General features: G+C 39.1%; 1 protein-coding gene across 1 annotated transcript in view; it reads left to right on the forward strand.

Moving 5' to 3' along the window:
* The window catches only part of MYT1L (myelin transcription factor 1 like), a 451,852-nt gene that overhangs the window by 377,667 nt on the left and 52,246 nt on the right, over positions 1-21,939 (forward strand). The window contains exons 12-14 of the mRNA XM_082250801.1: positions 14,726-14,962; positions 19,618-19,739; positions 20,333-20,401. Of these exons, the coding sequence (XP_082106927.1) occupies positions 14,726-14,962; positions 19,618-19,739; positions 20,333-20,401 (428 nt within the window). The remainder of the gene's footprint in view (positions 1-14,725; positions 14,963-19,617; positions 19,740-20,332; positions 20,402-21,939) is intronic.

Raw genomic sequence — 21,939 nt, forward strand, 5'->3', positions numbered from 1 at the left:
TGAACAAGCCCTTAAACTTTCAGTCAGCACTCTCATGGTTCTTTAAAAGCATCGCAAAGATTGCTAAAGATCTGCAAATGATTTGTAAAAGATTGCTGTTTACACTGCTCTTATACAAGCTGAAACGTGTGAACTAGGCTTAGCTCCTAATTTCTGCACACTGTGGTACATATCCCTGACCCCTGCCCTATACTTTATTTAATATTGACCCCTGGTGCCTGCATTACTTACCCCTAACACCTGTACTCTGCGTTATATCCTACTGACTTCTGCACTTTGCATTACTTACTCCTGTCCCCTGTGATCTATGTTACTACTGACGACTGGACTCTGGGTTACTTACTCCTGACTCCTACACTGTGAATTACTTACTACTTACTTCTAAACACTTTCTTTTGAACCCTGTACCCTGCATTACTTAATTCTAAGCCCTAAATTCTTCAAGGCTCCCTTGCTTTTTAATGGGGCCTTGTTGCACCCTGGTGAACTTTGATCTTGTCAGTGTTGTTCAGGTAGATTCCCACTTACCCAGGGTTGCCTCCCCTTGCTCTAAACCAGAAAACCATGCACACTTTGCTAAATCTAGGTTATTAATCTCAGTCACAACAATTATGTAGGTAGCAGATTGAGGTAAGATTTTTTTTTTTTGAAATAACCTGTACTGAATCTAGTGGACATTTCTGCTTCAGTGGACAACAGTTTTTGGCTGTTGTGAGAACTGGCATTTGGTGATATTAATTATAGAAAGAAATGGGAAACTATCTACATGTGGATTCTAAATGTATTCCAGGAAACCAAACCTGGGATCAATTGAATGTGAATAATTCTGGTACCTTCTGGGTCTCACCTGACCACAAGGGATAGCATGTAGTCTGACTAAGTTTGCTACCTTTACTAGGATAAAATATTGGCCTTATGATTTCTTTCCTGATAATAACATTAGCAAGAAGTTCCATTTTTACCGACCAGGTTAATAAAAAAAGGGAAGGTGGAAAACCAAAGTATGGCCAGGTTTCACTGAAGGCAAATATCAAGCTCTTTTCTAGCCCCACCCTTCAGGCGGTATATTGATTTGGGATTTATATTCATAAAGGGTATAGAGAAAAGCCTGTGCGGTTGTGAAAACATTTGGAGGTTCTTAAAACCAAGAATAAAATAAAAGTATAACTCTGCTTCTGCTGAGGAAAAAAAAAAAAAACCTCTCCAGGTCACATACACACTGTAAAATCCCGCTCATGTAGACTGAAGTGAGAGGATATCTTACCAATGTGAGACAGTTGTCATGCAAACAAGTATCGCTATTGGAAAATTTCCCCTCTGTTCCTGTTCTAAAGGCAGCTACATTTTTTTTGATTTACCTACTTATCTTTATTTCTAGTTACATTGGTGATCTGGGCAATTAGAGAGAATGAATCTCCCTAATGGGGGTACAGACAGCAAAAAAAAACTGACAATAATCTCTTCCAGTTTAACCTTCTCATCCTCCACCCCTTTTTTAAAAGCTTTGCATTATGGGAGCATCCTGAAGAGTATTGATCTCAAGTATATAAACTCATGATGATCCCACAGTTCAACATACCCTTGAAATATTACTCCAGTACATGAGTAAATGAGAACCGGTATTGAACAAGCAATTCTTTCCAGAGGAATGGAGTATTATTTGGAAAACAGCCGACAAAACCTGGTACCACTGGTATCACACCTCTGCTTTTAATCCCATCATACCTGATCACTGCTGGTGGTGCCACAAACACTCTCCTTCGAATCAAAATTCCATTGGATTGTTCCAAATACATGCTGAACTTTCCCCTACAGCCAGTGTCTATGGATGCCTTTTCCACATTCTTACTGCAACCAGATGTTTAATAGACTCACATTGGAGGTGGACACTGGGACCATTCAAACCCAATTTATAATTCTGCATTAGAGCGGGAAAACTTACAGAGGCTCTTACTGAGAGATTAAAGTGACATTAAAGCTTTATTTTTTTATTATTAAAACAACAAACATGTTTTACTAACCTGCTCTGTGCAAAGGTTTTGCACAGAGATGCCCCAATCCTCTTCTTCTAGGGTCCCCCGCCTGCACTCCAGGCCCCCCTTTCCCAGTGCCCCCATCATGAAAAGCCACTTTCCATGGGGGAACCCATGTGTGCTTGCTCCCAAGCAGCCCTGTCTGCGTCTATTGACACAGAGCAGGTAGCTCGGTCACACCCCTGCTCGTTTGATACAGCATTTAATTGACAACAGCAGGAGCCAATGGTTCCTGCTGCTTTCAATCTGCCTAGTAAAGAAGAGGACAGCAGAGAGAGCTGCTTCTCTGGTGCACATTTCTGGATTAGATGGGGCTCAGATAAGTATAATTGGAGCTGGGTGGGTTTTTGCTGCACAGAAGGTTTTCCACCTTAATGCATAGAATGTAATAGGGTGAAAAACCTTAAGGTTTTAGACAACTGAAGAAATTACACTTCACTACAATGTAAAGTAGTGAGTGTACAGCTTGTATTACAGTGTAATTTTGCTGTCTCCTCAAAATAACTTAACACACAGCCATTGTTGTCTAAATTGCTGGCACTGAGTACACCCCTGAGTGAAAATGTCCAAATTGGGCCCAAAGTGTCAATATTTTGTGTGGCTACCATTATTTTCCAGCACTGCCTTAACCCTCTTGGGCATGGAGTTCGCCAGAGCTTCATAGGTTGCCACTGGAGTCCTCTTCCACTCCTCTCTGATGACATCACAGAAGTTGATGGATGTTAGAGACCTTGCACTCCTCCACCTTCCATTTGAGGATGCCCTACAGATGCTCAAAAGGGTTTAGGTCTGGAGACATGCTTGGCCAGTCAATCACCTTAACCCTCAGCTTCTTTAGCAAGGTAGTGGTCGTCTTGGAGGTGTGTTTGGGGACGTTATCATATTGAACTACTGCCCTGAAGCCCAGTCTCCGAACTGAGGGAATCATGCTCTGCTTCAGTATGTCACAGTACATGTTGGCATTCATGGTTCCCTCAATGAACTGTAGCTCCCCAGCGTCGGCAGCACTCATGCAGCCCCAGACCATAACACTCCCACCACCATACTTGACTGTAGGCAAGACACACTTATCTTTGTACTCCTCACCTGGTTGCCGTCACACACGCTTGACACCATCTGAACCAAATAAGTTTATCTTGGTTTCACCAGACCACAGGACTTGGTTACAGTAATCCACATCCTTAGTCTGCTTTTCTTCAGCAAACTGTTTGCGGGCTTTCTTGTGCATCATCTTTAGAAGATGCTAACTTCTGGGATGACAGCCATGCAGGCCAAATTCATGCAGTGTGTGGAGTATGGTCTGAGCACTGACAGGCTGTCTCCCCACCCCTTAATCCTCTGCAGCAATGCTGGCAGCACTTGTACGTCTATTTCCCAAAGACAACCTCTGGATATGATGCAGAGCAGCTGCACTCAAATTCTTTGGTCGACCATGGCAAGGCCTGTTCTGAGTGGAATCTGTCCTGTTAAATTGCTGTATGGTCTTGGCCACTGTGCAGCAGCTTGGTGAGTTTGAGTATCTTGGCAATCTTCTTATAGCCTAGGCCATTTTTATGTAGAGCAACAATTCTTGTTTGTAGATCCACAGAGAGTTCTTTGCCATGAGGTGCCACTTTGAACTTCCAGTGACAAGTATGAGAGAGTGAGAGTGATAACACCAAATTTAACACACCTGCCCCCTATTCACACCTGAGACCTTATAACACTAACGAGTCACATGACGTCGGGGAGGGAAAATGGCTAATTGGGCCCAAGTCAGACATTTTCACTTAGGTGTACTCACCTTTGTTTTGCCAGCAACTTAGACATTAATGGCTGTGTGTTGAGTTATTTTGAGGGGACAGCACATTTACACTGTTATACAAGCTGTACACTCACTACTTTACATTGTAGCAAAGTGTAATTTCTTCAGTGTTGTCACATGAAAAGATATAATAAAATATTTACACAATTGTGAGGAGTGTACTTACTTTTGTAAGATACTGTACATGTAGTAAGGGCAATGTTTGTTCTTCTCATTGTTTGTATTTCCTGGTGTCTATTGCAGACACTTATCTCCAGGGTTTGCTGCCAGGAAGATAATGCTACATTTTCTCAGTCATAGTTGAAATATACTTTGATGGAATGATTTCTTCGAATAAGAAGCCTTGACTTTGTATACCTTACATTATGTGTCTGTATCATCAGCCACATTCTTACACACTGGAGACAAGTCCTTCTTATGGTCTAATTTGACCTTTATTGTTCTATTTTTATATGTAACAGAGCCATAGCTTGACTTTTGTAAACTTTCAAAAAAAAATGCATCTAAAACTCAACAGTCGTTCTAACCCCTCTTCACTGTATCCATATATAAAAAATGTTTTGCCTTTAGTTCTACTTGAAAAAAAACTTTAAATTGTAATCTGTATGCATTCTGCAATGGAGTAAATGCTCCAGATATATTTGTGTAGCACTTATTTTAATATTTTATGGCATTGATCTCTGCTTACTAAAGCTCTGACAGATTTAGTGTATGTGCCATGTTGTTCATGTAGCAAACAGCGATTTGATAAATTTGACATTACCAGTATCCAGTGTTGGGGTAGTTACTCAAAAAATGTAATTAGTTACTAGTTACTAGTTACTTCTGTAAATTGTAATGAGATTACTTTACTAGTTACTGCATTTGAAAAGTAACTTCACTACTTATTACTTTACCTTCCTCTTTCTTAATTGACCGTGTAGAAGAAGATACATGACACTCTTTCTGCATAGAGTTTATTGTATAAACACAGGCTTTGGGAAACATGAGAACAAAACCTGAAAAAACAGAATAAAACATAAAGTGCAACAAAAAGTCATAAACTTCATCCCTCTGTTTTCTTCCAAATAACGATTGTATCGCACGGCTTGGGTAACGCAGGAAAGCGCGTTCCTATAGCCTAGTAAAGTAGTGTAGTTACCTCCTATAGCCTAGTAAAGTAGTGTAGTTGCCAATATTAGTATTGTAACTAGTTACATTACTTAGTTACCACAAAAAGTAATGTAGTTACTGTAATCAGTTACTTTGTAACTAGTTACCCCCAACACTGCCAGTATCCTATTTACACTTAACACATCTGCTAAAGTTAAATGGAGTATTAGATTTAAGAATGTGTAATGTGCAATCAATTATTAAATATAAAAAAAAAATACAAAACACTCCTGTACTCACCTATCAAATAAAGTATAAGAATCACAAACACCAAACAAAAAATGTGGCTGCAGCACATAAAGTTTCCAACTTTACAATATAAAAAATACCATCACATGTGCTACGCACAAAATAGTGAAAAAAATATCAGAAATTAATTTTACAATACGTGACAATACAGAATACCTGTGTACAGTGTGTGAACTTTATAAATGATATAAGGGATAAAAGCCATGTTTATATCTTAAACAAATGTCCTTGTTTTTCTTCCTAATTATATACTGTATGCAAGCGAACCACTAACATGTGAGTATTTGAAAGTTCTACCACCTTGTCACTATATCCTAGTAGCTTGCAAATCCTTAAAGTCCTGAAGTAGATTTAAAATATCTTGGAATTCAAATAGGACCAATCACCTCCATAACATGCTGGGAAAGGGACCACCACCACACAGATAAGCAGCTCACCTTAAACATAGACCTTTAATATTTAAAGGTCAAGATGCTTGTTTGAGATAAAAACACGTTTATTATCCCTTATATGATTTACAAAATCCATACACTGTTTACAGATGATTTTATTTGTATTGTCAAGTATTGTAAAATGTATTTCATATTTTGTTTTCCACTAGTTTCAATAGGTTTTTATTGAAGATACATTTCATACAAGAAGAAGCCCGTTTGGCCAACATTAGCATGCATATTACTTATCATGAAAACTTTAAATGGGGGAGAGAAGAAAAGGGTATAGAAGGTAGGAGGAAAGGAATAGAAGGGAGGAAGCGGTGGTTAGTGTGCTGGTACGAGTATACTGTATATTACTAGGTATGCTAGTAATTAATAAAGTAAAATAATAAACAATAACAGCAACAGATCAATAATAGCAGATCAATAACAGAGAGTTGTTTATGGCCTCAAATTATCAATGAGCAGTCTGGGTGTTGAATCCAAGGGGTCCAGTGAGAAAAACATTTTTTTAAGAAAGAGGTGAGCCTTGGCAAGCATGAACTCATAGTGAGCTTGGTCATTGAGGGTCTGGATAGTTGTAAAAGGATTAAGTGGAGATGGTTGTTTCCATATATAGAGAGCTATAGAGAGTCTAGCTGCGATAAAGAGGTGGGTGAGTACAGGGTGGTAAACACGGAGGCAAGAGTCCATACCAATGCCCAGCAATGCTAATTTAGGATCCGGGGTAATGTGTATGCCAGTAATGTTGGTAGCTATGTCAAAGATTTTCTTCCAGAAATCAGTGATTGCTGGGCAGTACCACCATATATCTGGTAGAGAGCCAGTCACTCCATATTGTCACCAACATAATGGTCATAGAGCTGGGAAGATACTAGCAAGTTTGTCAGGGGTGTGGTACAAGTAATGTAGGAGATTTTGTAGGTCTTCCCAGTGGGTCATGCAGCAGGAGTACTTTAGAGGTAGAGACATTGCTGAGTATCAGCAATGTTTTTGAAGCTGCGAACTGTAAAGAGAGTTCCCATGATTAGGGATGATCGAACGGTTCGGGTCGACCATCGGTTCGACCCGAACATTGACTGTTCGAGGTTCGGCCGAATTTAGAACTTTGCTGAAAAAGTTCGGAATTCGGCAACCAGAACCAACCAAAATGCAATGGGACAGGAACTGGGCTTTAAAAGCCTGTGATTGGACCAGAACCATTAGTAAAAGCCAATTGAGGGGGCAGGAGAATGCTAGGAATGTGATTGGAGTGACTAGGGGGTCCCTAGGCCAATAATTAGTGAATACGCCCCCAGTATATAAGATAGCCCCCGCCAAATTCCTAGCATTGTAATACAGGGACATGGAAGAGAGTGGAAGCAGTTCTGTTAATTTTGCTTCAAAAGTGTCATTTAGCATTTATTAGTGTGAGGAAAGGGATATCTAGTGTAGTTAGGGTGCTATTTTTCACTTTAGTTAGATGCAAAAATTTAGTTTCTGTAGGGAAAGTGTTAAGTGCCAGGGTGGCTGTAATGTAGTGTAGGGTGAACTGACACTGACTGCTATGGCAGGGTGACCGCTATAGAGAAAACATTGTTTCTCTTAGGTCACTTTCAGAGCAGCGATATGGCTTCTCGCCTGTCAGCCTGCTTTTTGGCTGCAGGCGTTAATAGGGATTTTTGGAGGACAAGTTTGGAGTCAGGCATGACATCTAAACTTGTGTATTGGGGTATATATACACACACATTTCTGTATATATACACCTGCACATATATAGGTGTGAAAGGAGCAGAAAACTATACTTGCGCTAATTAAATAATTAACACCAATATTGTTACGCTCCTATCACACCTATATATGTGTATGTGTAAAATACATATAAGTGTGTGTGTGTATATACCACCAAAACAGAAGTTCAGATGTTTTGCCTGCCTCCAAAGACCCCCAAAAAATGTCCACAAAAACGCCTGCTGCAAAAACACACCTGGGCGTTTTTTTTTTAGGGCTGGCGTTTTTTTCCTACAGAATGACCTGGACAAAATAACGGAGTGGGCAACGACTTGGCAAATGAGGTTTAACGTGGAGAAGTGTAAGGTTTTGCACTTGGGGACTAGAAACATAAAAGCACAATACACATTAGGAGGGGAACCCTTGGGGGAATCAAAAATGGAGAAAGATCTGGGAGTCTTGGTTGATGATAGACTAGGCAACAGCATGCAATGTCAAGCGGCAGCTGCCAAGGCCAGCAGAATATTAGCATGCATAAACAAAGGGATGTATTCCAGTGATAAAACTATAATCCTTCCACTGTATAAAACTCTGGTCCGACCGCATCTGGAGTATTCTGTCCAGTTCTGGTCGCCAGTCCTCAGGAGGGATGTGTTGGCGCTGGAGAGAGTCCAGAGAAGGGCAACTAAACTAATTAGGGGATTGGAGGACCTTAATTATGAAGAGCGTCTGCAATCGCTTGATTTATTCTCCCTGGAGAAGAGACGCCTGAGCGGGGACATGATAGAAATTTTTAAATATCTCAATGGGGATCTCAGCTTAGAAAAAAAGCTGTTCAGTCGAAGGGATTGCATGAGGACTCGGGGGCATACAATGCGATTAGAGGAGAAGCGTTTTAACCTCAGGCAACGTGGGGGGTTCTTTATGGTTAGGGCTACAATATTGTGGAATTATTGAGGTGGTTTCTGCGGGAAGTATGGTGGCTTTCAAAAGACTATTAGACGTACATCTCAAGGATCAGAACATTCAGTGGTATGTGAGATGATTGCAGCCACACACACCTACACAGGTTGAACTGGATGGACTGTTGTCTTTATTCAACCTCACCTACTATGTAACTATGTAACTATGTAAGGTGTGAAAATAGCGAAGCCATATCCCTGTTCTATAAGTGACCTAATACAAACAATCTTTTTTTTATGGTTCTGGACATGCTACAGAGCTGAAAATTCACAGGTAGACTTTTTAGACCCCCCAGACACTAAATCCAAAGTCAAAATTAAAAAAAATCTCTTTTTTTTTTCAATAATTGGCTCTCTATCAAAAATGACAATTTTTAAGAACCTTTTTTGTGTGATTAATAGTCCCTGGGGCATGACCCAGAACCCTAGGCACTTTTTAGGGGCATTTATTGGGTTTTAGGGCTTCAAAATGGTGTTTTTTGATTACCAAAGTTCGGGTCCCATTGATTTCAATGGGGTTCTGAAATCCGGGCAGAACTTATGGGAAGTTCGGGTGTTCTGGTCGAACCGAACTTTTCAAAAGTTCGATCATCCCTACCCATGATGACATAGCAGTAGTTTTCCCTGTAGAGGATGGTTTAGAAAGTAAAGAGTATATGGGTGAAATTCCTTTCTGGCATGCTTTGGAGGTGTCAAAAATGCTCAGAATATCGTCCATAAGTGTCTCCTCTTGAAACTGTAGATGTTGTAGGGTGTGTCGTACTTGAAGATATTTGTAGAAGGAGGATTTTGGGGGAGAGTAGGTATCAGTAAGATCTTGGAATGACCGAATACACGTTTGCGAGAATAGCTAAACAAGTGAGGATATGCCTTATAAAGCCGCCTGGACCTAGGGATTTGTGAAGCCTTATGGGCATTCCATAATAGGGTAGGCTAGAGAGTGAGCCTTCATTGTCTTGGAAAAAATTATGAATAGCAGAGACGATTTGTTTCTGGTATAATGGGTTTTAGAGCATTGAGGGGTTTAGTCTCCAGGGAGAAGGCACATTGCAATTAGGAGCTAGAGATAGTTCTAGAAAAATGGGTGCGTGGTCTGGCCATGTTATAGTGCCAATACGGGCAGAGGTAGCTTGTTGCAGAGTGAATTTGTCTAGTAGAAAGAAGTCTATTTTAGAGTATACCTTGTGTACTGGGGAGAAGAAGGTATAGTCTTGTTCGCTGCCATGAATACATCACCAAGCATCAAAGAGGTCTTCCTCGGAAATGAGGGCGGACAAAGATGAGGAAGGTCTACATGTAACATTGGTTGATATAAGATTCAATGACAACATTGAAGTCACAGCAAATAACTATTGCAATAACAATAAGGATGTAACCTTACTGGACAGTTGTGTGCACCTGGGGTTCAGTGAGGTTCGCCGGATCCATGGTCTATGGTTACCCGGAGTGTCTGTGGTCGATAGGAGAGGAATTCTGTTGCAGTTTTGTTCCTGGTGGTGGATATCGCATGCCTGTTTGACCTTCCGTAACAGGGGGTCCAACTGTCCGGTAAGGTTACATCCTTATTGTTAATGTGATCTCTGCCTGAAACTCTACTTGCAAGATTGATGTGGGATTCACGGTCATATTCCCAGCATTTGAAATTTCCCTCTTATGGACTTATGGACTTTGGTTCACCTTCTCAATTAGTTAGTTATCTATTTAGTGGCGCTGTACCATCTTTACATGCATAAAATATTTCACTTGGAAGAAATTGCTTCTTTCCATAGCAGCGTTAGTTTAAAGGGACTATTAAGCCCATTGGTGTTCACGGATAATATTTTAATAGACATATGTTAAAAGTTGGAAAATGCTCTTGAGTATGTAGAGTGCATCAATAGCAGCAAGGGAGATTTGGGAAAACAAGGTGCATCCATGTAGGGTGATATTGAACAATACAACTGTCAATAACAGAATATATGCAATATGCGTACTAGAACATTTTAGGAGAGGAGGGGAGAGAGGGAGAAGTAGAGGTGAAAAAGAAGGAGGTAAGAAGTAGGGTCAAAGTGTGCATGACACACATTATTTCAGGAAGAAGAACATTTAACATTGAAGATAGCATTCAAACAGAACATCCAGATCAAGCACAGGGGAATATGTTGATAAAGGCCATTACAGGTTAGAACATCATGATGACATGAAACACCTTAGGTATTATTAACAGTGTTCCAGGATTCAGACATGCGAGATGGAGCAGAGCAGTTTGAGGGAAGGTTTCCAGGCGAAGGGGAAAGACCCCAGTTGTGGAGCTGTTTAAACCCTTGTTAAAGGTGGTATATAGTAGTAGATTTGTCCTGGTAGGTGACAAATAGCTTAAATGGGAAGCCTCATGTATTTGGGATGCTGTGCTCCCGGAGGGTGGAGGTCAGGCATGCAAATTCTCTTCACCTCTGAGTGGTTGCTGCCGAGATATCAGACTATAGTGATAAGTCTGTATAAGGTTCAGGTAGTGGAGAGAGATTTTTTGTTGCTAGAAGATGCTCCTTGGATTGGAAGAAATGGAGACGCGCGAGGATGTCTCGCGGTTTCTCAGCTGGGATATGAGCGAGCTTGTGAATTTTGTGAGTTATCTATAGTAAGTTCCTAGAGGAGAGAGCATTGGAACTAGGATTTTGGATAGGTGCTATAGGTGCCTGTATCACTTATTCAGTGGCCAAGTTATCCCCTATGAGATAAGGAGTCAAGCTGCAATCTCAGAGCGCAGTCAATTTCCGCCCCTATTTTCCACTATTTTGTGCGCAGCACATGTGGTGGTATTTTTTATATTGAATATAAATTAATTACCATCAAGAGGTATATTTACTTTAAATATTTACAGCACCTTTAGCTGAGTGCACATCTGAAGGAGAGCCATGGATGCCTTGTTTCACAACACAATAAGCGCCTACCCTTGTGCTCCTGACCGCTAGAGACATAAGGACTGCATAAACTGTATGCTTATATATTATATACATACTGTATGTACAGTACATCTCAAAGGCTGTAGACTAAAATGTGTGCAGTGTCCTCATATCCTGACACTTGTTAATTGAAAATCATGCTAGAGGATTTTACCTTTACTTTGAGATGTAGAGTTACAGGTAGGAATGGTCTATAATACTTGGTTCTAACCTTGCTTTATCCTGTAAGAAGCCAGCTATTTAAGATAATGTTCCTGTAATGATAGGTCATCATCCAGGAGCAGGGAGTGCTTTATTAGAGTCTAGAATGATTAATTGTACACTCCTACCCTCCCTCCTCTCTACACACACTCACTTCTTGCAATTGACCGTATATTTCAGCTTGGTGATTTGTTCCAATCAATGCTAAGTGATAGGTCAGGGCTATTACATTGATAACTTGCAGCTTACTGTAACGTGGAAGTCTAACCATTACTTCTAATTCAGCTTTATAGATACCTATTGATTACAACAATAATTGGGCATATATACTCTAGAATTACACCTTAGGTTGTAGAAGACAGTAAGAAGAGTTTTCATTGGTGTAAATGAGAAAGTATAGATGCTGCCATTGTTGTCCTCTACTAATGTAAATACTAAATGCCTGACTGTCATATTCATCCAATGGCTTCTGTAGTTTTCGAGTCACTGGCCTAGAACAAGTATGCTGATCACGAGCTTTGCACATTCACATCAGTATCTCATGGAGGTTACAGTCTAAGGTCTCTATCTCACATGCATACATACACACACATTATGGGGCAAATGTAGGAGCCATTTACCCTACCTGCAGGTCTTTGGCATGTGGGAGTAAACTGGAGTACCTGGAGGAAACCCACACAAGCACAGAGAGAACTTTCCAAAACTGAAATGAAAACGTAATGCTTGCTTTTTTTTAAAATCTTGTAAAAAATGTGTTAGAGGTGGATGAAAGGTAGTGACATTTCCAAATGAGTTTCCCATTGTGTGACCACCAGCTTGATTCTACTTTATCTGGTACAAATATGATTTAATGATGTTTCGTTTTCATGTGATTAATGAAATGGCCTCCAAGAGGTCCTGTCTTGTATTCTAAAGGGTATTCTAAAGGGTTTACTGTATGAATGGTGTCATGCTGAGTTAGAGAATTCATTGAAATCATTTGCATTCGGTTGCAATGCAGTATCTCCTGTCCAGATCATTCTACCCAGCTCATTGGTTGCATGGATCATTTCTTTCCCATTCACTCTTGCAAGTGTCCTATTCATGTCACCCACCACTGTCATACATGTTCATATAAATATACCTTGCTTCACTAACTTAGGCAGGGGCTGTAACAGTCATTAGCCATACTTCCTAAAATCATAAGAACCAACATCAGCCAATAAGAAAAACATGTCTCCATCACCTTCTCATTGAATCAGTCATATAGCACAAATCTGTGTCACAAATCTGTTATAATTAATCACACAACACAGCAACAATGGCCCCAAAACATGTTCAATGACAACTAATATCTAAGCATCTGCAAGTACAAACTTAGACTAACCGAAGGCCAGTGTTGAGGTAGTTACTCAAAAAATTTAACTAGTTACTAGTTACTTCTGTAAATTGTAACGAGATTACTTTACTAGTTATTGCATTTGAAAAGTAACTTCACTACTTATTACTTTACTTTTCTCTTTCTTAATTGGCCGCGTAGAAGAAGATACATGACACTCTTTCTGCATAGAGTTTATTGTATAAACACAGGCTTTGGGAAACATGAGAACAAAACCTGAAAAAACAGAATAAAACATAAAGTGCAACAAAAAGTCATAAACTTCATCCCTCTCTATTCTTCGAAATAACGATTGTATCGCACGGCTTGGGTAACGCAGGAAAGCGTGTTCCTATAGCCTAGTAAAGTAGTGTAGTTACCTCCTATAGCCTAGTAAAGTAGAGTAGTTGCCTCCTATAGCCTAGTAAAGTAGTGTAGTTACCAATATTAGCATTGTAACTAGTTACGTTACTTTGTTACCATAAAAAGTAATGTAGTTACTGTAATCCGTTACTCTGTAACTCGTTACCCCCAACACTGCTGAAGGCACAGTTGCACAAACAATAAAAATGAATTACAAATATAGGAATACATTGAATTATTGCACATGCAAATATATGAAAAGGAAAATTTCTAGGAATGAAGCTCTACATTTAACACAGTTGCTAATAAGTTCAAGTAAAACTATAATAATGATACTTACCAGTACTAATTTTGTTGTATCTAGCCTTTACTCTCTGGCAAAGCTTTTTGAGAATTTAACACTCCCGAGCGGGTTGGATGTCTCTGAGTGTTGTGGCTCATCCACCAGCTGCCATGTCACTAATGTCTCCTTGCAGCTCTGAAAGGACACACTAGTGATAAAGCTGTTGTGTGGGTAACACCAAAGTGCAGCAATAAGAGGCAGACATCCAAAACACCTAGAAGTATTGGGTGATAATAATTCCAGCAATGGGTGTCTGCTCACTAATCTTTAATATATCCAACTATATTACTCAAAGTACTTTCACATTGATGTTAACAAATACAATTCTTCCAGATTTGTTGGAGGCTTCAGACTCACTTTTTTGATTATGAAGACCACAAATGGACCACTGTAAAAGTAAAAGATCAAAAAATCTTAGAGCTATGGGCATGGGACTATTGCCAAAATGTTCCTATTTGGAGTCTATTACTGGTCTTCAAAAACACATGAGCCTCCCGTGCCTCATTTACGCATGGGGCATTTACACAAGCAAGTGTAGAAGGATTATCTTGCCTGGTCCTAGATTGTTTCTTAGATGCTGTGCCAACATTGAGAATCTGGGTTGTGTTTAAGCAGCTTTGAGGGTAAAGAACAATACCATCCATGTGCTGTGCTGGCAGTAATACCCAGCTTTCATTTGGGCCTGGCTAGCAGAGGTTTGTTCCTGTTCAGACTGGGAAAGCTCTGCAATGTAAAATGTAATATTGTATTTGTTTAATTTACCCTCCCTTATCTGTCATCTAATGTTCCTCCTCTTAAAATCCCAGGGTGGGATTCTTTTATAATAGTTAGCCATAACATTTATCATGTAATATTTGTAACATGTCAATGTTAAGAAGTCATCAGCCTCTAATCATAATATTAAAAAAATAAAGAGACAAGATCCTTACTTTTCTTTTATATTTTCATTGAAGATGCAACAGTGAAAAGAATTTCATTTTTCTATTTCACATTATATGCCTGCATGAGAGAATCAAGCCTTACATAAGACAAGGCTGCTGTGTGTGGGCACATTATCACGACTCATTGCGGGTAACCTACAGGAAGCACATAATCCAATACTAAAGAAAAAAAAAAAGTAGAAACAAAGAAAATAGTGAAAAGCTAATTTCACAATATCCATCCATTCCTTTCAGAATCCTGACATTGATGTGGATGAAAATGGAACACTGGACCTTAGCATGAACAAACAAAGACAACGAGATGGTTGCTGCTCCATCCTAACTCCACTGGAATCCATGTCGCCACAGCGGCAGGCAATGCTGAATAGCCAGTGTTACCAAATGACTGACAGTGACTGCTGGGACTTACCAGTAGACTACACTAAAATGAAACCCAGGCGGATAGATGAAGATGATTCCAAAGACATTAATGTATGTTCCATCCATATAAAGGAAACACAAAGTTCTGATGTTTAAAAGAGAGAATAGTGGCTGCATTGTCCATAGCAACCAATAATATGTAAATGTCAAAGGTTAAAAGAAAATGGAACATATTAGCTTGCTATGGACAACACAGGCTTTTTTTTCCAGTCTACAAAACTGACCCTTTTCTGCATTTGAAATTAGATGTTATTTCAGATACATAAATGACCATAATTGTCGTTTTATTACAAATGTTATTATCATCGTCATTGTCATCATCATTACACATTTCTTGAAAGTCATACATTTTTTATTTTTGGGGAGTTCCATGTGGTCACACAGAAATACTGCTGCTCATCTCTCACTGGTTTTCTGGAGATGTGGACCAGATATTTCATAATTTTGCAGTTTGTAAGCTTTGATACTTGCTGGAAGGACTGGTGTGTCTGAGAGTGCTGGTGATGGTGTAGGTCTTTGACAGCTAATAGGCCTTACACAGCCCTATAGATAGAGATATAAATATAGATATGAATGCAGACATACTGTAGATGTCTATGAAGAGTCGCAGAAGTCTAGATACAACCATAATATTATCAGGACATTGATGCATTATCATTGTTCTCATTTGATAGGCCTGTACTACACAAATGTTATTTACAGGGAGCACCTGCTCCTATCTACAACATAAGGCCAGTGCCCACAGCAACTGTTTTTTTTTTTTTTAGGCTTCAGCATAGGAGGGTTTTTTTCTTTACTAATTGCTCCTTGCAGTGCCATAATCCAAAATACTCTGCTCAGAGTAGGGACATCAGAAGCTTGTACAAGAGACAATACAATGAGGAGGCATGTGTAAACTCTGTTGACCAGGGGAGATACAGCTTGTGCTCTGTCCATCCACAGAGCAAAGAAGACTAGCAAGGACTGATTGGTAAAGTTGGGTGCCAGAAGCTTTTCTTATTTAGCACACTTTAGGACAATCATAAGCATATCCCTTGATGATGACCTTCCTGACCATATACACAACCCTCATGTATAAAACTGGTATTTCAATACTTGAGCTGACTTTGACACTACGAATGCATTTATTTGTGGTTGAAAGTCTCCATTGTAAAATTATATGGCTCAACACAAATGAACTGTAAAAGAGAGGATTCCCCTAACTTCGGAAAATTTCCTGTGTTGCATAGGTAAAACTTCAACGCAAGTTGTCTCTACAGAGAAGAAAGCATTTGCTTATTTCTCCTGATGCTCAGCTCATCAATTGCTGCCCTGATTAAGAGAAATTGCTGTCCAAAATATATTCAAAAACAGGTACTTCAGGTGTGTCAATCTCCTGATTCCCTACTGCACTCAGTAGTCCCTCCCGCCAACCCCTACTATGTTCTGTAAAGATGTGAAGGGACCACTGAACACAGCTGGGAACCATGGGGGGACTCCTGAAAGTGTTGTCTCTGAACAGAGGAAAGTAAATATCTTCTTTTATATAGAAACAGCTTTTATTAGAATATTTATTTATGTGACAGAGTTGCTTCAAGTATACTCTACTTATAGGTATGCTTTATTTTAATCTTTGGTTTACGTTGGATAAGGAAGATATTTAAATGAATATACTGTAAGTTGGTCTTGAAGCAGAGAGCCGGTGAGTGATGGTCACTGGCTCTCTTCTCACTGAAGACCAGGAATTGAGTGATCAGTTGTCTTTGATCGCTCAGTTCTTAGTGTAGAGGTGGAAGGGGGACAGATGCAGCATAGGACTGATGCTGTATCCACCTAGGTGAGTATAAACATTTTTGGGGGTTTTTGTAATCCCAAACTTCTCTTTTAAAGTGGTAGTAAACACCGCTTCATAACTTTTACAGTTATCGATACATGGAATATCTCCTAAACAGAGGAGATATTTACTATTTTTGCATGCACACTGCGCTTTGAAGGGATGGCATACTGAACATGTGTCCCTTCAGAGCGCTGTGCCAAAATTGGGGCTCCCATGTGTCTCAGCCATTCAAAGGACTGCAGCCCGGGAACCTGGCAGGAAGATGGAAGTTCTGTCTGTGCTGACAGCGTGCCTCTGGAGGGCTTTGTTTTAAGGTAAGTCTTTCATTATGTGCTAGTATACGTTCCATTAGCACAATATTCCCTAAACTTGCAGGGAGATATTTTTTTTTCTCTCCCTAGACTTTACTATCGTTTAACAATGAAAAATAATGTATGCATTGGATATAGTTTATTATTATTACTGTTTACATTCTGTGCACAGATTCACAAGCACTAGAAATCATTCCAGAAAATAGGGCCTAGACAGAGAAAAATGTGGGAAAATACCATATGTGCACCACATAACAAACATTGAGTACCACAGTAAGTTCCAGAACTGAAAAATTGGCAGATCTCTCCCCAAAAATCAGTCTTAGTGTTTGTTTACATAGCCAGGGGTGTAATTAAACCAGATGGTTGAGCTGCAGTGTTATGGTTTCCCAATCGCCCACCTGAGCACAGCCATGCAGCCACTCATGGCTGAACACATGCCATAGCCTCAATGCTGCGCTTCGCAGCCATGGGAAAAATTAAGCCTTCGCTGAACATGACCCATGCAAATATATGGGACCATGCTGTAACCCCCTGCAACTGCGTGAAATGCATGTGATTGCGACACAGTATTGCAGCATTTACAGGGTTAAATCTTATTGCAACATATGACATATCAACAGGCAACATATTGCCTCCTCACCACCTGTCAAACACCTCTGAAAAGCAATCCACCGCTGAATGCTTTTCAGAGGGGAAGGAAGGGCTGCTGCACAGGTGAACAAGCCTTTAAGGCCTGGTTCACATTGAATGGGCTGTCTCCTAAGGCCTCTTTCACACCGGCCTTCCGTATGTCCGTATATCACCCCATCCGTTTGTGGGTGATATACAGACATAATGCATGTCAATGGGATTGCGGATGTCAGCGGATGACCATCCGCTGACATCCGATTTGCGTCCTTTCAGTTCTGTTCCGTTTTTTGGAACGGAGCAGAACCCTATTTTTCTTCCGCTTAAAAAATGGAAAGGACGCAAAATCGGATGTCAGCGGTGTCATCTGCTGACATCCGCAATCACATAGACATACATTATCTCCGTATATCATCTGCAAACGGATGGGATGATATGCGGACATGTCCGTAAAAAAAAAAAAGTGCCGGAGCGGATCGAAATATGGTCCACTCCGTGTGAAAGAGGCCAAAAGCAGGAAAAATATCCCTGCAGCATTTTAGAAATCACAGCCTGCACAGGAACTGCAGGTGCAGTGTATCTCCCAGTGCAGATGTAATTTCCAGTGCATTCCGTGTGCCATAAAGACTAATGCCATCCACACGCATCCAGCACGTTTTTCTGTGCAGGTGGTTGTGGTTGCGGGAACAGGTGCGGACCCACAACAGGAACCACCGGCACAGATTTGAACCTAGGCTAAGGGGACATCTGTCTGTTTATGGGTTTCCTTACTGTGTTTCCTGATCGGAAATCTTCTGATATATTACACCACTGCTGCAGAAGATGATGTTTTTATTTGCAAAGAAGCATTAAACGTAGATTACCATCAGTGTTGAACGACTTCCCAAAATAAAAATTGAAGGTATTATTCATTATTTTAGCTTTTTCTTTCAGGTTTAGGGTATCCAGGACTGCAGTAATATAAACTTTAAACAGCATGAAACCCTAAAATAAAAATGTAATATATTGCAATTTATCAATCATTAGATTTGGGGGCTGCATCAGTTTTCTTTTTTAGGCCTTTTTTCCCTGGTGATCTGGCTAGCAACACATCTCCTGTATTAGAGTGCCCCCACTCTGAAAGAATGAGCATGGGGGACAAAAGCATTGTCAACCTGGGAGGGAGGGGATGTACTAGCAGATATAAATACAATAAGAAACTGAAGCCAAACTCCAGCTCACACTTTATAATCAGTTGCAGCGCACATTTTTTTCCTTTTGAGATAAAGGTTTTTTTTTTTTTTTTATAAATAAATAAAAGTTGATCACTGTAAGAACACCTTCTAGTGCTTTGTCTCATCTCTGCAACTGATACATTCTACTGGAGAGCTTGTGCTTTTGTAAAACAGACTTGCTGACTAGATCACCAGATGAAACTAGAAGAAAGAAAGCCTAAAAAGGAAAATTAATGCAGCTTTCACATCTATGAATTGGTAAGCTTTAACATAATAAATGTTTATTTTTGGGTTTATTACCACTTCAAGCTTGAGAGTTATAGTGGAAATTATTTAATCTATTAACTTTAGGACTTTTGAATACACAAAAGAAAAAAAAAAAACATCCACAATCAGCAAGAGTATTTTTTCTCTGAAATCAAAGATATCTATAAATAGGAAAGGTTTATTTTTTGGTTAGTTTTTCTCTAAACAGACTTTCACATTTTCCACCATTTGTTGGATTTGGAGGGCACTATTTGTTAAAGTAAATTTAGAATAATAATTTATTTAAAAAGCAAATCGTATGTGATGTATATCTGAGTTGATGAAAAGAAAGTGGACACATAATATTAAATCAATACAGAAATTGTAGTCAATTATTCTGCTACCTTGTGATTCTACTGAATGCATATTGCCAGACTTTTAGTACAAAATACCTATTTTAATCTATTTGTTTATGTATATATTTTACAGCATGATGATTTGGATCCATTTCATGATGCCATGGAAGATAGAAGGTACCCTGGTGAAGTCACAATTCCAAGCCCTAAACCCAAATATCCTCAGTGTAAAGAGAGCAAGAAGGACTTAATAACGTAAGCACTCAGAAGCTCTGAAATTTATCATTTTTTTATTAGGGTTTTTTTGGCAACTGAGGAATTAAAAATATTAAAGTAGATCTAAACCCTAAAGTTAGCTTAATCTATGTTTCTCATAAAAAATTGGCATGTTTAAAAAAAAAAAAATACTTTTACCCATTTTTTGCATCTCAGTGATGCTTATCCTCAATCCTCTTCCTACCACTTCCCATTCAGGACACTCATTCTAACATTGGTCTCACTTCACTACTCTGAACCAGCTTTCTGATGGTGACTAGGGTAAACCATATCTGCACAACTTGTGTTGACATGGCCAATAGTAGTTTCTACCACGGGCCTGAACAAGAACCAGGATCACCAGCTATTATTTAAATGAAAGTTGCAGGTTTAAAAATATGGGAGGCATTTTTTTTTATTATTTTAACATATATGTGTGAATTAGGGATTTTAGTCACTGAATCTAATAATTTAAACAATGTAAGTTAGTGTTCTCTTGCTATCAGTGGTGAAAAGCTCATATGTAGAAAGCTTGTTAACCTGAACTTGCAATTTACCTACTTCTTTACATAAAAACATATATTTTCTTGCAGATTGTCTGGTTGTCCATTGGCTGATAAAAGTATTCGTAGCATGATGGCCACCAGTTCACAGGAGCTCAAGTAAGGAACTGTGTTGTCTTTTTCTCTTGTTATTCTATTACCAGCAAAACTGCTTTCCAGCTTTAAAAATGACCAATGAATAAGGAGTAGTTTATAGATCTGATCTCATATACTTTGCAAGAGAAAATAATATTTTAGCTTTGCTGTGTCAGAAATGCCATCTGCAATATGAAAAAGAGCTGACTTGCAGAGCCAGTAGCTATTGCTTAAAGTAGAACTGTGGTCAAAACTCTTTTTTCAGCTTGACTAAAGTAAAAGAGGGTTGTAACCCTTGTCAGTTTGTGGTGCCATTTTTGTCTCACTAGGGAGATTTCCCTTTAGTTCCTGTCTTATAACAGGAAGTGAGAAGAAAATCCTTAAAAAGTGAGGGAATTACTGGTTGTCAACTGGGTTACCAGAACTACTGTCTCCACTGGAATATTTCCCTTCTATATTTCTGTTCTGGTGACAGCCCGAAATTTGGGATTTTCTTTCACTTTTGGTAATAATCAGAGTTGTATAAAGTGCTCGAAACCCATACTTGAGTAAAAGTACAAGTGCTCGATCAAAAAGTGACTTGAGTAGAAGTACTAAAGTATTCAACATTTTTTCTACTTAAGTATTGCAAGTAGTTTTTTTTTTTAAATTTTGCTACTCAAGTACTGAAAGTAAAAGTTCCAGTAGTTTTGAAAAAAAATTGCTACTCAAGTACTGAAAATAAAAGTACAAGTACTGTGTTATGTATTTAAAGAAAGAAGTCAAAAGTTTGAACATCATATTGTTTTTTATTATTTCAAATGCAGCTTTTATTTATACATACAGTAGCTTTTATGTTCGTATGCGCTGATAATACACATGTTTTGAGCTTCATGAAACCTGCCATCTACTGTTCTGGCAGTGGTAATTTTTATAATTGTAACGAGTAAAAAATATCGGAGTAGAAGTATTGAAATCATTGAAAAAATGCAGTGAAGTAAAAGTGGAAGTAGGAGAAAAAAATTCTACTCTAGGAAAGTACAGATATCACCTTTCGGTACTTAACCACTTTACCACTAGAGCATTTTGCTGTCTTACGTCTGGGCCACTTTTTGCGATTCGGCGCTGTGCGACTTTAACTGACAATTGCGTGGTCGTGCAAAGCCATACCCAAACAAAATTTACGTCCTTTTTTTCCCATAAACAGAGCTTTCTTTTGGTGGTATTTGATCACCTGTGCGATTTTTACTTTTTGCGCTATAAACAAAAAAAGAGCGTAAATTTTGAAAAAACAACAATATTTTTCACATTTTTTTATATGAAATTCCCCCCAAAAAATTTAAAAATCAAAATTTTTTTAAAATTTTGGCCAATTTGTTTTCTGCTACCTATGTTTGGTAAAAAAATTCACAATAAGCGTATTTTGATTGGTTTGCGCAAAAGTTATTGCGTTTACTAACAAAGGGAAAGATTTCTGTCATTTTTGGTGTTTTTTTTTTTAACGGGTAATGGCGGCGATCTGCGATTTTTTTTGCGGGACTACGACATTGCGGCGGACAGATCGGACCCTTGACTGACATTTT

Source organism: Pelophylax lessonae (genome assembly GCF_965119305.1).
Source record: "Pelophylax lessonae genome assembly, chromosome: 3".
In the NCBI taxonomy this organism is placed as follows: Eukaryota; Metazoa; Chordata; class Amphibia; order Anura; family Ranidae; genus Pelophylax; species Pelophylax lessonae.